The sequence below is a fragment of the Ammodytes marinus genome (genome assembly GCF_949987685.1).
Source record: "Ammodytes marinus genome assembly, chromosome: 14".
Lineage (NCBI taxonomy): Eukaryota > Metazoa > Chordata > Actinopteri > Uranoscopiformes > Ammodytidae > Ammodytes > Ammodytes marinus.
The window spans coordinates 11183699-11200527 of record NC_137218.1 but is presented as its reverse complement, the minus strand read 5'-3'; the positions used below and the strand labels follow the sequence as shown (position 1 = coordinate 11200527).

The 16829-nt window shown below is 41.3% G+C and overlaps 2 protein-coding genes across 4 annotated transcripts in view; one reads left to right on the top strand and one right to left on the bottom strand.

Annotated features, from left to right (window-relative positions):
• LOC307260385 (rho GTPase-activating protein 26-like) overlaps nucleotides 1-5697 on the bottom strand; it is an 83647-nt gene extending 77950 nt beyond the window's left edge. For both annotated transcript variants that reach the window (XM_080040614.1, XM_080040615.1), the window contains exon 1: nucleotides 4962-5697. In XM_080040614.1, the coding sequence (XP_079896740.1) occupies nucleotides 4962-5115 (154 nt within the window). In that variant the 5' untranslated portion in view covers nucleotides 5116-5697. The remainder of the gene's footprint in view (nucleotides 1-4961) is intronic.
• Nucleotides 5698-10988: 5291 nt separating this feature from the next.
• Nucleotides 10989-15879, top strand: LOC307260911 (putative fibroblast growth factor 1). 2 transcript variants are annotated; one of them, XM_080041279.1, is made up of 4 exons: nucleotides 10989-11122; nucleotides 13023-13239; nucleotides 14148-14251; nucleotides 14643-15879. In XM_080041279.1, exons 1-4 carry the CDS (start codon nucleotides 11081-11083, stop codon nucleotides 14826-14828), a joined length of 549 nt encoding a protein of 182 aa, XP_079897405.1. In that variant the 5' UTR covers nucleotides 10989-11080; the 3' UTR covers nucleotides 14829-15879. The 2 variants fall into 2 exon arrangements, with proteins under 2 accessions (XP_079897405.1, XP_079897404.1); XM_080041278.1 differs by lacking the exon at nucleotides 10989-11122 and having other exon boundaries at nucleotides 12713-13239.
• The last annotated feature ends 950 nt before the right edge of the window (nucleotides 15880-16829 follow it).

Here is a 16829-nt window from a genome sequence, read left to right as displayed (position 1 = left end):
CACTTCAGATGGAACAAGGCTTTGCATTTTTATTGGTTATTTAAGTTTTTTTTCTCTAAAAATAATGCTGTATTTCCTGTTAGTTTCATCTTTATTTTCATTTATGTGTTATAGTCGTTACATACAGCACCAGAAGTGCAGTTTTAGCAGTTCACCAATGTTGCTCTTGGTCTCTGCACTAAACAACATTACTTATTTATAGAAGCCTGCATCAGCAACAAACCGCCAGGTGCCAGCTTGACAACATACAAAAAATGATTCCATATCAGAAATGAAATGTGCTGTAGAGGTTTAGGTGGGCAATGAGGATACACACTGTCTGGGTTATCAGTTTTACAGTAGCTGAAACTGTGTGATAACAGTTCTACAACAAATCCTGCAAGACAGTTATTATTTTCAGGTTTTGTTGAAACTATAAAGAAGTCTTGACTCAACTTCATGGTCATTTCAGACTCAGGCTGCAGTTTCTGGCACTGTTGAACTGTCTTAATGACGGTTGTTCCTGTTATTTTTTCCAGCTCATTTCTATCAATGGGGGTAGGCTAAATAACAGAAACTCCTCTCTGTATTTGTCAACTGAGTGCATGTGTCAATCTAATATGGCATACCGGAAACAGTATATCATCTTATGTTGGTGTAAAGTACTGTTCCAAGTCAAAATACCAAAATAGGAATGTTTATTTTAGCACACAATCTGATAACAATTTGAAATGAAATACCAAGGAAATCAACATCGTATTTTATTTTACGACCTTTTTCAACCAGAGACATCTATGGACTGATAACTTAAACGTTATATAAAACAACTCAACAACAATGCTCAATAAGGTTGTTACACTGTCCTGACAATCTAGGGCTTCCATAGGTCCACAGTAGCACACTGTATGTTCTGAGTAGCATGACACATGGTGTTGTAAATGTTTCACTCTCTCCGCCTTGTGGTAACATGCATGTAGCCATTACATGAAAAACACATGTGAAAAAGCTGTCAGAAGACTTGGGGGGGGGGGGGGGACAGCAATTAGAAACCAAACAAAATTGTAAGGGCTTCCCAGGACAGTACCACATCCTCTCAGAAGTCTTAGCAAAAAAACAAAAGAAGGTCCAGGTGCCACGAAAGATGCAGCAATAAAAGAAATGAAATCAAACCTATTTACAGTGCAGCTTTCAAAGTGCTTTTTGACCCGGTGCAACCGACAGCAAAAGCCGACAATAGCGCCATGCAGCACACACGTATGAAAAGATTAACTAGGACAATCTGCTGACCATAGCTTTCTGTCAGGCGGCCCCCCGTGCTACAATGGCCCAGAACAAGCAAATGACTCTCCGTGAATCGGACCCTGCTGCTTGATTTCTAGACCTCACCAATGGACAAAAGCAGAATTGTCTTTATAGCCGCAGCACGTCAGCTGACAGGGCTTTGTGGTGACAGAGGGGCTGAGCTGGTTTTGTTTTTAAAAAAGGTACAGACAGATGACAGCAGCGGGGTCAAAAAGTCAAGGTTAACTGGCGGGATTTGTACCTGGATATGAATGGTGTGAATAATGCACTACAGTCAGGGCTCCAGACTAACTTTTTTCATTGGGTGCACCGGTGCGCCTAACTTTTTCATCTAGGTGCACCAGCATATATTTTGGGTGCACCAAATTAGTGCTGCATGAATTGGAGAAATGCGATTATAGTGGCCAATATTGCGATTTGCGATGCAATATAATAAATGGTAGGCTATTATGATCCTACTTTCTTGGTTTTCAAGGAAGATTTGAGAATATTGACAGCTTCGATACCTGATCTCAATTTAAAACAAGCACATATTAAGAATCAGTGAAAATATAAAAAATAAAGCTTCTACTAGGCCTATACTGTTTTCAAAATAATCAAAATTATAGTTAAAAAATTTAATAAAAAAAAAATACTTCCCCATTAAAATAAATGCATTCCTCCAAAGACAATAGTCTCTATAAGCATTATCGAGTCTCCTTATCGATCCGGGTCTTTATCGATACCACTATCCATACTTTTCTATTATTTTGTTGAAAGATAACTGGTATTATTGCTTTAATTGCCCATAAGATGATCAGAGCTCAAGATAGGATGTTAAACAGGTCATAATTCCATAGTTAGGCTACTATCTATTTTATATTGCTGAAAAAAACAAGTTTTTCACCAAAACTGTATTATTAAAATTTCTCTCCAAAAACCAAAAATTCTTTTTTTTGTTACATTTGAACACACCATGATGACCTTTTATTTACCTTTGCCTAAAATTTATATTACCGAGGTGACCTGAACACAACACATTTGACACCGTTAGCAACTTTTTTTTAAGCTAACTAGCTCTATATCACATGCTATATCCTGCCGATTTTAACATGGATTTGAAAACTGGATAACTATTTTTAACTGACAGGACTTTCTACACCGTCCGGCTGTATGATAACTACCGCTGCTTTGAATGACTGTTGATGCGCACGGTGCCGACTCTCCGAGCCCGTCTGCAGCAGCAGCTGTGCGCATTTTTTTTATTTTTTTGGACTACAGGTAGACGGATACTGAGTTGAAGGAGTTTTTTTTCAACCCAAAGACAGTTCATGGTAGGCAACTCTTTTATATGCCTTTGTTTTCCGTCAAAGTTCAGCGTGGATGCTGCTGCGCGTCGGCGTCCATGTTTGTTTGTTTACTCTGCTGTCGACTCGGCAACCGTCTTGCACGCCGTGTAGGTGCGCGCGCAGATACACACACACACCGACACCGACACACACACACACACACACACACTGTCAGAGGGGCGCTACCAAAAAGACGAGAGGAGCAGTTGGAACGTATAGACACACGCGCGCACATTTATCCTACATTGAATCGCAATCGCAGCAGCCAATTTTGCGGTTATGTAATTGCACTAGCTGCTCACATCGCAATTAGATGAATCGTGCAGCACAACACCCAATATTACATTTAATATGACGTGATCAATTTCAGGTGCACTGGTGCGACCAGTGGAAATATCTGGTCGCACTCCACAGATTTTTGGGCGCATGTGCGCCCAAATTAGGCGCACTCTGGAGCCCTGTACAGACAAACATAGAATAGTATATCTCATACCAGGAGTTTGCACAGTATGGTTAACTAAACACACACATTATTAAAACACACAGAGCTGTGGTAGCAGCTGCCAATTGTGTTACTGTCAAATCGAAAAGTCTTGGGTAGATTTTCAATGCAAATTCGATATCGATGATATTCTCTTTTTCATGACAAAACAAGTTCCTAAAAACGAGTTGATGCCTCACAGGATGGGAGTCCTATTTCAAAATAGCAAGCTGATATTCATAATATTTAATGTTAGGTCTATAGTCATAACGATTTCTTCTGACAAAGTTATCTCACCACAAGATCAACTCAGGCACTGTTTTTATATCGTATCACATGATCTTCTCGGCAAATGGACTTTGGCATTAAATTATAGATGTTTCTCCGAGCACTGTAGGATTTCTCATTCCCAGAAAGTTGTCATAAAAATTTAATAGTGGGAGTGATAAAAACTTCTAGGAACTAAGCAGCATCTTAAAAGGACCTTGTGGAAGTGTCATCATATTCAAAGAAATGCGTACCATATTCTACAAAAGTTCTAGGCAGCCCTACATTTTATATTTCAATCATAACTATAACTATTGGTAGGTAAGATAACAATACTAAAAGTCAGCCTTGGTGGTTTTAGTTTGAGGCTACCATGATGAGGTAATAGTTATGGTTTCAATGGTTTGTGCAATGTAAAAGGAACATTGGTGAGGAGTTGACAAAGTTCCCATTTGAATATTAGACTTTAAATGCAGCAAACCCTGCTGCCATGACATGTCATGTTTTCACTTTTCTTGGTTGAACATGAACACGTCTTTGCTTCTTCCTGAACATTTATATTGACATTGTGCAGTAGTCAATGGAAAGCCACATGAAAACCAGAGTCAAATCCGTTGTGTGACAGACTTTATCTGAAAAAGCTGGTTTGTGTGTGTTCTGCAATTGAACACAAAATAAATAAAGGGAGAGGTTTCACACATTTTGTAAAACATCTTGCAGTACAATCTAGGCTGGCAGAGACGTCCTGACCTTACTCCAAAAAAGCTAAACATAACCATAACTAGTCTTGATTTACCAAAGTACAACCATATAGTGCACCACTCACTCACAGCATCTTCTGGCCATAACTATGGTACATGCCAGGCCTTTTCATTCACATCATCAAAGAACTAAAAGAAGCAACTGTGTCGGGAGAAAAGAGCTGCCTTTTCACTTTCTGACTCAACAAATTAAAATCCAGGAGGACAAAGTTAATCCCCTTATCAATAATGAACAACATCACCCCAGTTTCTCACACACACACACCAGCACTTGAACATAAAGTTCACACTCCCTCTCTCCCTCTAAATAAGACGATGGGAACATATGTGCTGACAGCTTCAGATGACACTATGCACTGGCACTGCTCACTGAAATCCACCCACCTCACCCTCTTAGCTTCTGTTATAATGTGCCTTATCAGTAGCACGCGCGCGCGGACACACACACACACACACACACACACACACACACACACACACACACACACACACACACACACACACACACACACACACACACACACACACACACACACACACACACACACACACACACACACACACACACACACACACACACACACACACACACACACACACACACACACACACACACACACACACACACACACACACACACACACACACACTTGGAAAGAGTCCATGTAACTGATAGTTGACTTCCAGAGTATCTCTCTTCTGCACAGACACACACAGACACCTGAAGGCATCTGCTCCAGTTCACCAAAAGCCTTCTATGACACCTATCTGTCACGACCACATGCACCAAAAACTGCTCGTATTTCCCCATATCTAATAAGCCCTCAAATCAAATGAACTTACATTTCAGCGCCTGGATCAGCGCCTTGCCATCTTTTATCAGCTCCTTGATGAACTTGTTGGTCTTGTCCAGCTCCAGCTCGTGGGACTTGAGCCTCTCCCTGAACTGCGGGCTGTCCAGGTAGCAGTCACTGAATTCCAGAGCAGGTAGTCCCATCTTCTCGCCCCCACCAGTAGCCTATCTATCTATAGACCACCAGCAGCAACAACCAGCAGCCTCAACACAACCTGGGCGAGCCGGCAAAAAAAAATAGCTCCGAACAGAAGAATAGGGGAACTATGGGAGGAAAGAACTGAGCTCCTGTCTGCCGCTTGAAAAATGATGGAAATCCCAATCACAACATGTAAACAACTGGGGCGGTGGGATGTAGGCTATCCGAGGGAAATGCCCACCTACATAACCTTGCTTCTGCTGTAGGATAATCAAGGTGAACACTCAAGATGACACAAGCAGCAGTAGTTCCTCCTGTTTGGTTCAGAATAGCAGCTGCTGCAGAAGAAGAAGAAGAAGAAGAAGAAGACGTCCCACACACACGGCATCCAATTCAATGAAATTATAAAAAGCTTCCAAAAAACCACAGCAGCAGAATTAGTGAGTGTTTGGAGATGGTCAAAAGCATACAAGTGTCCACTCGCTCAGGTAAACCGGTGCTGCATTCCTCTCGACCAACAAGTAAGTCATCGTGGACCGGACAGAGTCAGCCAGGGAGGGAAGGAGGCAGGCAGGCAGCACAAGAAAAAAAAACTATAACTGGGCTCGTACATGCGGTGTCTTCCCTGGGCGGTTTTAAATGCACTGCTTTCTCCCATACAGATACAGCCCCGCTCAGGCTCAGCACTGCAGAACCGCAATCAACCTACCCCAAAACGGATAATCCCCTGATTGACGCCTCTCTCGGCCAATGAGAAGGCCGGGCCGGAGAGCTGGCCGTCCGGGGGGCGGGTGTGCAGTGAGCTACTCCACAGCAGAGACGAGTAAAGAAGAGAAGAGGACTCACTCTGATGATGTTTCTGGAACCCGAAAATAGTTTGGACTCTGCTCCAGCAAGTTACTTTTACTACAGGTGGTACATGTGAGGTTTATTCGAGTATTCTACTTCAATTACAGAGTATTGTAGGCTACTTTCTACTCATGGTTTTGATAACCTTACTAATTTTGTAGATTAGGATTACACAATATTACAACCTAATAATTGATGCTTTACATGGAAGCATAGTTAGAGTTATTCAAATAAGCCAGCTGTAACAATGTAAGCTTCTCACACACATTAATGCATCACTAACCCACTAAGAAAATATTGCCTATAGTATGACCGTGAGCGTCTCTGGGTGCTGTACCCTTCAAATGTTTCACTTCAACAAAGCCTACAAAATTCCTTCAAATGAGAAACATACTTGCTCTTTTTTTCAACAAACATTTAGTGAATGCATGTGACCTTTGCCAATGAAAAGCTATTACAAGGTCTTTGAAACGTACCAAGCAAACCTAAACCTAAAGGCTGTGTGTCAGGGTATGTTGTCAGTCACTGTTACATTGCAGTTGCACCATACCATGAAGGTGAGAATTAAGGAGCAACTGCCAGTTTAGAACCAACACTTACCTACCAGCTTGTTGGATGTCAAAGGGCAACTTGATTGCAACTTGGACCTTTTTGACTAATCACTACACTCTTTTGAAATTTGGGAAAGAGATGCCACTTATGGCTGGCAGCCAAGGCCTCATAAGCTTCTCTTATATGAAAGGCAGAAAAAAAGGTCAATGAGAATGTAAGCTAGAATCAGCATTCAATCACATTTATAATGTTTTAAACTATAGAATAAAACAGAGCAGGGCCAAATAGCTGGTGAGTATCACATCTTTTAAAGTATAGACAACCTTTGCATTCAGCCTCGTTGGTGGGAGGAGACGCTGACGTCATTTCAACCAGAAGGGGAATTTCTTACAGGGGGAATCTGCCTTGGATTAAAAGCCTTCACCTCTCTCTGGCGCCCTCTGTTGGCTCGATGCTGCACCGCAACAGATGCTCATTTATGTCAATTTGTAACGACTTATTTCACTCTGAAATGATTGTTGTTCATATTTTTATTTTTTTGAGAAGAAACATACTTTTGACTTGTGATTTGAGAGGAATGTCACAAACGTCTTTTTCCTGTAGCCTATATTTCACATTATCCAAGATAGCACACTAATAAAATTAATATGTTGTAGGAAAAACATATAAGTCTACTGAATATGCTTCACACTTAAAGTGATGTGAAAAGTCACTGCAGCTGGGGCCTTGTGATTCAAATGATGACACTTTTCTTTACTTTTTTTTTTAATTTTTTTTTTACATTACATGACAAACAAGCCATCTACACATGCACAGTTGGTGTTTGTGGTTATTGTGTGAAAACAGATCACATTTAGGCATGCCACATCCTCTGCCAAAGCACGGCACAGCGTCTGGCCCTTGCTCATTCCTCCATCTGCCACAGTGTGGTGTACAGAGACAAGCCATTTACAGGAAGTCACAGCCGGCTATTTGTGTATGAAGTCTGAGATGCAGTATAGGCTATTGAGGAACCGAATTTAACCGGTTTATAGTCAGAAGCATGTGGGAAACAAATTATTATTACATGATTATTCACAATGGGCTTTAACGTTGGCTCCTAGGGAAACTCTTTGGTTTAAAAAAAAAAAAGATAACCTAAAAAATATCAAAACTAGGCTCACTTAAGAAGTGAAATGGTTAATCCCCGAGTTTCATTGTGTTATTTTAAACAGAACACAGGCTGTGCCTTGACATAAATGTAAATGTAAGGAAAACATTTTTTTCATGAGCCATCTATCCTAATTGTGCAAATCATTTGTATTTCAAAATACACGTCAAACTCCCATTTAGCAATCTCAAACTATATGTTCCCTTTATGAGCGCATATACAATAGTTGACCTATGTCAGAAATAAATTGTATCCAAACCTTAATCTGTAATGAAGCCAATGTTGAGGCACAGTGCGCACGTTGATCAGAGTATAATTCTGCTGTTCACATTTGTATCACTGAATGTATTGAAAGACTGGTTTCCTTAATCGATATAAGCATCATTGCTAAGATGCTTCATGGCCATCAAGCTGCTGTTAATTAGATTGTTCTTGTCCTATCTAATTCCATCCTTGGCATCAACCTCTGCCAGAGAAAGCTTCCTGTTGAGAAAAACAGTAATGTAATTATCCACAGCTAAAAATATGCATGCACATTTCCATCTCCTCTCCATAGACATAAAACAAATGAGAGCTGACAATCTGACAGCTAAAGCCATTCACAATTCCAATATCCATCTCAAAATTTCAACATACGTCACCTTAAAGTTTCCCTACATTGTAGAACAATGTCAAGTTTACTGTTTCAGTCCATATTGTTTATCTCTTGCACATTACCGCTAAAGGTGTGTATGAAACCATCATTATATCAAATGAAACAATCAGTATGCCTGCATATTCCATCATTGTAAACACAGTGGCTTGGAATTCAGACTGCATCTAGGAGACCTTTAGCCTGGAAATCCAGACCTGCCGCTTGCAAATTTCAATTTGCTCAGCATGTTGGTCTGGACACGATCCATTGGAGCTCATTGACTATGTCGGAAAATTTGGAGCTACCAATCAAATCGTTCTATCTGATATGGGCGGGCCAGAAGCCCTACGTATGGTGCTTTGGGGCGGGCACAGCAAGATGAAGACAGTGCTGTGCATGCGCCGCTGAAGCCGTGATAGTAAACAACAAATATGGCTGCAGATACGTGGTTTAAGTTTGAAGAATCTTTTGCCTCGACACTTAACGATTTTGAAGCTGCACTCAAATCTTTCATTAGCAAGAAAGACGAATATTCTGTTTTGCCGACCGGCCGCGGCAAAAGTTTAATCTAACAGTTAACCCCGCTGTTCGCTAAATGAATGGGGCTTAATACGTCACCTTGTTCATTGCACTGATTGGTCGTAGTGCTATCCAATTGCGTCCAGTGGTATTTGAAATAGGTGCCTCCCCTTGAGTTGGGAAGGTCTATTGATCGTGGCCAGGCCCTATATTGTCCCAGATGTGTGTGTGTGTGTGTGTGTGTGTGTGTGTGTGTGTGTGTGTGTGTGTGTGTGTGTGTGTGTGTGTGTGTGTGCACACGCATTTGTGCACACGCATTTGTGCCTTGTTAAAGATCAAAGGTAACCCAGCTGGTCCTCGGTTCCACCTCAACTCATTGACTATTTCTTTAATGACACATCCATGAATCAAAAATATTTTACTCCCAGCAGAACTTTACCCTACTTTAACCCAAACACCACCCCCTTCAACTATCTAACCCCCAATCCAAACACACACACACACACACACACTCACACACACACACACACACACACACACACACACACACACTCACACACACACACACACACACACACACACACACACACACAAACACACTCCCATCATACTCTTGTGTCATTGTTTCTCCGTCAGTCCCATTCAATATTGATGAACTTTTTCCCCATGATTTCTTAGCAAATGAGAACTGTGGAATCAGAGACCCACTTGTGTCGGCTACATCATGTCCAAGTCAAACATAGATAGACAATCTCCAGAACTCTCCATATATAAACCTGTATGTAGAACAGAGGTAACTGCTTACAATATACAGCATAATAACAGCTTTTTATGAAACGCAACTTAGAAATAAGTAGCCAGTGGGAGAAGACCGAGACTAGACAACCACTGTGAATAATTCCCACAGACAGTCTGCAGCACCCTTCTGCTGTTTATTGTCGCACAAGTGCGAGGCAGTCAGTGAAAGTGTGCACAAAAATAGACCCTGAGATTGCTGCTTTTAGTTAGAAGTCATTTACCCGGTTTGGAGAAATGTTGACACCACATCAAACACCACCATCAAAATATATAGATATACTGTATATATATATTATCGAGAGCATTTCATTAAAAAGTTATGACGTAGATGACAGGGCCTTCGGAAATGCTTTTGGCGTGTCCTGCACAGTGTATGAGTTATAAATCACTATCATCATTAGATACAGGGATTCTTTGATCACATTAATAGCTTTGTATTCTCTTTCTTCTTGCATTAATGTTGCCATCGCTCAGGCCTTGGAGCTGTTTGGGTTATGTTTTGTGATGTGCTAAAGACGGTCAATGCTCTAGTATCTGTGTTTACAGACTGACACAATGCAGTAAGAAGCCGATTAGTCTGTAGGTTATCTGATACTTACAGCAGACAGATCGTCAATGTCCCTGGCTGTTTGCTTACTGTTGGGGCCTCAGTTACAAAACTGCAATCGGAGACGCGGGGTGACACTTCACTTTACTGCTGAACACTTACTTTTGTAAAAATAGAATAAAACTGACTCCGCCTTACAGTTATGAAGCATTTAATCTGAAATGGAACACCATCTTCCCCTGACCTCATGCTTCAAATGACTGTACCTGCATTTATGTGTTGACGACATGTACTGTATGTGGGATTTGCATATTGTCAGAAGTCTTTTCTTTATATGTGTGATGAGTACATGTGTAGACGTTGCAATTGGAATGGAATTTAAAGTCCTATAACTTAGGAAGTCCTAAGTAATGTGACGTGACTATCCTTCATGCCGTCACCACTGTGCTCTGGCAGTGGCATTATATCAGATAAAGTGTCTGTAACTGAAGTCATCCTCTGTGTGTCATTTATAAATGTTTACATTGTTTTGCATGGCGCAGGTCTCCAGGAGGAGGACACCCCCTTATAGGAATGTATCAGCGCACAGTCAGACAGACTGCAGGCCCTGTTCATTTCCAGGCTGGATCCCACGGCCCGGACACACTTGCGTCACCCCCGTCTCAGTCTCTCTCCATTCTAGTGGGGGTAATTTTAGTCCTGACGTTGCCCTGTTAAAATGAGTCCTCTGACGTTGTAAGAAGGCTGGTGAGCTGAGTGGGTGAGGGGGGGGGGGACAGGCTACAAATACGGACATACGCACTAAAGTCTCTTAAGGTCCAACCGCTTCAAAAGAGAGGAAGACAATTGTCACCAAGGACATAGCGAGCCAATTTTCCTCAAACCGTTGTAAGAAAACAAGAAGAGGAAAAGCAGGAGGACATGCTGGCTCACCAGGGGTGCGGTCACACCACTTTTTCACAGGTAGGTGACTGATTCCCTACATTGGTGGAGCCTTGTTGTTTGCGTGGGAATCTAATTGGCTGGTACTTACCTCGGCTGATTCACTAATTACAGTTCTCGGATGACAGGAAATCAAGCTGATAGATTTTTTTCTTTAACTGTAGGCCTACTTTTGTTTGGGGGGGGAGTTAATTAAGGGCATATTGCTTGTGTGTGTGTGTGTGTGTGTGTGTGTGTGTGTGTGTGTGTGTGTGTGTGTGTGTGTGTGTGTGCGTGCGTGCGTGTGTGTGCGTGCGTGTGTGTGTGTGTGTGTGCTTGTGTGTGGGCGTGTGTGTGTGGGCGTGTGTGTGGGTGTGTGTGTGTGTGTGTGTGTGTGTGTGTGTGTGTGTGTGTGTGTGTGTGTGTGTGTGTGTGTGTGTGTGTGTGCGCGCGCGTTTGTGCCTTGTTAACGATCAAAGGTAACCCAGCTGGTCCTCGGTTCCACCTCAACTCATTGACTATTTCTTTAATGACACATCCATGAATCAAAAATATTTTACTCTTTACCCACTTTAACCCAAACACCACCCCCTTCAACTATCTAACCCTCAATCCAAACAGACACACACACACACACACACACACACACACACACACACACACACACACACACACACACACACACACACACACACACACACACAGGTTTAATCATCCCTCCCACGCATCAGCCTTCGGTCAGCGATTGGACGTTAGAAAGCTCTGACCTGTGGACCAGTCTGTTACTATCTAACCTCTTATATCCCGTAATACAACATTCTTCTCCTGGTCCTTTTTTTCGGGAGAGAGAAAGAGAGAGAGAGGGTTAAAAAAACTTGTCTGTGAGTGGGTAGGCCTTGCATTCCTCTTGTGGCTTTGCACTGCTCTGTCTTTCGCTTTTCTTTCTCCCTCTCTCTCATTCCCCTTCTTCCTCCCTCTGTTCCTCATGCTTTTCCAAGACATTCCAGATGTGGGGCCAGCCTGGCTCTGTTGCAGCTATACACTCTCTTCCTCTGGCTACGAATGATAACATAGACCAGAGTCGCACAGAGTAACACTGGCTGGCTGGGGGCTGGGCTTTACTGCTTCCCTTGCTCCGTTGACAGTACAGACTTTATGACAGCCACTACTGCTGCCCTCGGATCTCTACCCTCCAGGAGGTTGAGATAAAACACTCACATTGTGGACTGAAAGTGTTTGGCCGCTGGAACATTTATTTGACTGTTAGTATACAGGCAGAACAAGGCTCACGCCAACTGAATGGGTTGTGTTAATACAAAACATTGTGCGTCAAACAGTGCGAGGAAAAATGCCTCTTGTGTTTTCACTTTCACATGTGGATTCCAAGGCCTTGTGTTAAACTGTTGCATGTACTTGTTAGACTATTGCAACGGCACTCGCAACATTTCCATCAGGGAGTAAAACCATTACCGTAATTTCTTTTTTCTTTTTTTTTTCTTCCTGACCTTCGTTTGTGTCCACATGTTGTTTGTTTTGTAGTCTGGCCTTGCTCTGATCTCAGGTGAAAGTTACATCACTTGCCATCTGGAAGCTATTTTCACACGAATCTAAGTGATGTTCGGTCGGAAAACAAGTACGGTCATGTTGCAGCTTTGTCTGGCCTCTGTCCACATCTGATTCCCCTGGCTGGTTTCATCACTTCAAAAGAAAGAGAGAGAGAGAAAAAAAATAGAGTACTTTATAAAGGTTGACAGAAGGAAACAAAGAGACAGAGAGAGTGAGAAAGTGATAGGAGAGAGAGAGAGGGCTGAGGAGGGGAGTGCATTCCCGTAATCCTATCATGAAGGCAGCGTTGTCCTCCTTCTGCTGCTCCTTGCCGTGTCTCAGACACCGTCCAGGGGGCACTGACAGTGAATGCGGCGGATCTCCTCTGTCTTTACAGGGAAATCACTCTGCTGCGTCCAACCTGCCTTCGCCTCTATACAGGATGTCTGAAGGAGACGTTACGGTGCTGCCATTTGGAAATGCTGCTTCTCTGGACCTGTCCATTCGGGAACCCCGCACACTGACCAAACTGTACAGCCAGAACGGAGGCTATCACCTGAGGATTTTACCTGATGGGACAGTGAGTGGTGGCAGGCAGGAAAATGAACCCTATGGTGAGGAAGGAATTGTTATTTTGTATTTGTTTTTAATGTGTGATTGGTTTGTTTATGAAGCACAGGCTTTTATCTATACACTTGTAGATTACAATGAAGCTGAGCTAAATCTTTAAACAGTAACTCAGATTTGTCATTTTGACATTTAAAGGTGCACTATACAGTTTCAGGGGAGGGGGGGTTGTTTACATTTGCACAGCCTGCAGTTAGTGTACAACACATCTTTACTATAACTGTATTTCTTAGTGTTGAATAAGTCTATAATTATAAATCAAAACTGGATATTTTGAGGCACCTGGAACCAAACGTAACACTAGAATGTTTTTGTAAACAAAACTGTGGGCTGATGTTGTAAACAACAACAGTGAAACATTCATTTTTCAGGAAGCTTCAAACAGTGTTCCAGGGATTACATTTCCCAGGGAGAAAAGTTTGTTTATTCAGTGTTGAGAATATACCTTACAACATGTTCACTTCTCTGAAGGATCAAGACTTGGTCTGGACTTCTTAAGTTACATAGTGCACCTTTAACACTTTGAAAGTTTAACTTCGCTGATGATTAAAAGTATTTGTGTAATAAATTATCTTGAAAAAACTCATAACTGGACTAGTAAAGGTTGAAGAATGTTTTGTCCCATGAGTGAAATTAACAAATAATTAAGTCCTCTTGTGCAATATATTTATTCGCATTATTTCTGGTAAAGCCGATCAGTGATTTTGGGTCTGTAATCATAAATACTTACCCTGTGTACACATTCAGATGACCGGCCTGTGATCCTTTGGCAAATATCTATTACAAATTATAGATACATTCTGTTTATACAAGTTCTTCTTCCACTCTATGCTTGGGAAATGCAAATAAAAACAAGCAGTGTAACAGTGAACAGCGTCATCTGTTTGTGTTGCAGACATCCTAAGGGTGAAGGCTGTGAGTGTAGGAGTCGTGGTCATCAAGGGTGAGATGACAGGAAGATACCTGGCTATGAACAAAAATGGACGCCTGTACGGAGCGGTGAGTTTAAAAAAATAAATTTTTTGATGAAAAGATTCAACTGTTTCAATATCATACCACAGCACAAATGTTGCCTTAATGTATCATTGTGAAATTAGATCATATTTATCTTTGCGACTGTTACCCAGTTGCCTTTTGCTTGTGGCTACTATGGTCACGTCACATAACACTTTATAGCTTATCTGTAAAAGTTTAAACTCACTAATTCCAACAGTTTCGGAAATGCCTAGGAAGTCATTTCCACATTTACGAAACATCGGAAAACCAGATTGCCAAAGGCCGACCAAAGACTTTCCGCATATAAAACAACAGCTGAGTAACATAAGCCTTTTAAGGAATTGCATATTTCTCACAGATACTCATTTTGCCCCCTTTCATTTTCTTGTCTCAGCAAACGCTAAACGATGAGTGTTACTTCCTGGAGAAGTATGAAGAAAACCACTACAACACATATCGCTCTCAAAAGTACAACTGGTATGTTGCACTGAAGAGGAACGGCCAACCCAAAGCAGGACCAGACACCCACCAGGGTCAAAAGGCTGTTTTTTTCCTGCCAAGGGCTGTGGGCAACATGTAAAGCAAGACGGCTCCAGGAACCACGGACACGCTCACTAAAGTCTTTAAATGCACACTAATAATGCTGGGCAAAGTATCCCATTCCAAGGTCACTTAAAATACAGTAGGCCGCTTAAGCCTGAGGCAACACACATAATGCTGTTTTTCACTGTTGGTTCAAGCTCTGCTCTGATGTTAATAGCCAAGCAACTGATACTCCATTATATAATACCCAGAACACACATACAGTACACTCCCCTCTCACTGCAGACAGAAAATGTGCGCTGTATCAGTGTGTGTCAGTTATGATAAATGGCTGTTCACTTTGAACCCTAGTATGAAATACCACTGCTGGAAGACAGCGGCGGGCTGCTTTTACACAGAAATACTTTAACAATTGATCGCCTCTGGCACAAAGGCAACCAACAAGGCAGTAAAAACAATATGTAACGACCATCTGGTGTTGCATTTAAACTCATGCAAACAAAGACTACAGTACAGGGAATAATAGTAGTAATGTAACATCTTCAGTGCCGTGTTTGGAGGCTGTAAGTCAAGCTTATCTGACTTCTAGATGACTGACAATCTATACTCACTGCTTTTGAATCTGCTCCAGCTTGTTTGATATCTCCTGGGGAAAAAAACAGACTATGATGGAGTTGTATGTTTAGTAAAAGGAGGCAGAGATGAATAATTAACATGGTGTTGCCACCAAATGCTCAAGTGTGAGTCATTTGGTTTAGGGTTGGGGGAAGAAGAGATGGACCAAGTGTTTGATCTTTCTGTTTTGGACCACAAAAGTCACAAAAGGTTTCCTATCACTGGGCAAAATGTATTTTTTAAACAAATGTTACTGTACCATTATACTATTGTGAATATTTATTTATAAAGTGTTATTGCTCATGCAATTTATTTCAATGCACATATTTTTGAAATAATAATTTGTACATAAATAGAAAAATTGCAACAAAAAAAAGGCACTGTGATCAACTTTTCACAACGTAATACATATTGTATTAAGTGTAATAGAGTCTGCATAAATATCCATTCAAATAAAGAGGGGTTTTAATTTACTGTTACCAAGACTAATTGTCCATTTGTGTTGCATGTTAACATCTTTGTTTTTTTTTCATCAAATTGCACTACAAGTGTTAACCAGAAACACATTCCTCCTCATGACACAGGCACTGTAAGTTATGATGTTTGGCCACAAGATGGCAGCATTGCTTTAGGTTCAGTCGTCTTTCACTCCAGCACTGGCACTGAGGGCCTCAAAAGCTCCAGTGTTTTTTATCTTCGTTTATTTTCATTAAACATAAGGTTTTCGCCAAATCCCATGAAAAATAAATCACGAATAAAAATAGGTAAAGGTAAGAAACCATACAATGTAAAGCACTTAATGAGTATTACAGTTTGATGCGGCCATAAGGACTCATAAGGATGCATTTAATGTCCATACATGTCCATTTGCATTAGTGTCAGTGGAAACTTGCTATGTTGTATCGCTAAAGTTGTGAGAGAGAGGATACCAACACATCACAAATACCCATTAAGTATTTTTAACAGCAACAAAAATGCAATGGCATCATCAAAAAGATACTGAAAGAATCACTGGAAGGTGGTCTGAGATGCTATGGAGGACTGGAATGGGTTCATGGCTCCAACAAGTTCCATATTAGTGAGGGATTTAAACAAAGAATAACAGTAGGGTCATTACTTTTCCAAGAGTGTGAGAGATTACTTTTTTCTAAACAGAGGGACCGTCCTACATTTTCTGAATTGTGAAATGACTTTTTCATGGCCCTTCGTTAATGTCAGATCAGAGCTGAACTGTCCATCTTAGGATCCTGCTTTCCTCTTAACGGACTGTATACTTTTCCCAACAGTCGACTTTATAATTGGTAACATATCTCTCCTCAAAATGGAATAAACCAACAATTTAACTCGGTGAAAGATAAAGAAGAATGGCAAAATTTATGTTTGAAAAGCAATAAATGATAGAATAATAATGCAAACATTTTAT

Bases quoted from the DNA above. Each gene is read 5' to 3' on its own strand.
- LOC307260911 (XM_080041278.1), top strand. From the start codon at position 12,921: ATGAAGGCAGCGTTGTCCTCCTTCTGCTGCTCCTTGCCGTGTCTCAGA. The intron at 13,240-14,147 runs GTGAGGAAGGAA...TTTGTGTTGCAG, and splicing joins GCAGGAAAATGAACCCTATG to ACATCCTAAGGGTGAAGGCT. The intron at 14,252-14,642 runs GTGAGTTTAAAA...TTCTTGTCTCAG, and splicing joins ATGGACGCCTGTACGGAGCG to CAAACGCTAAACGATGAGTG.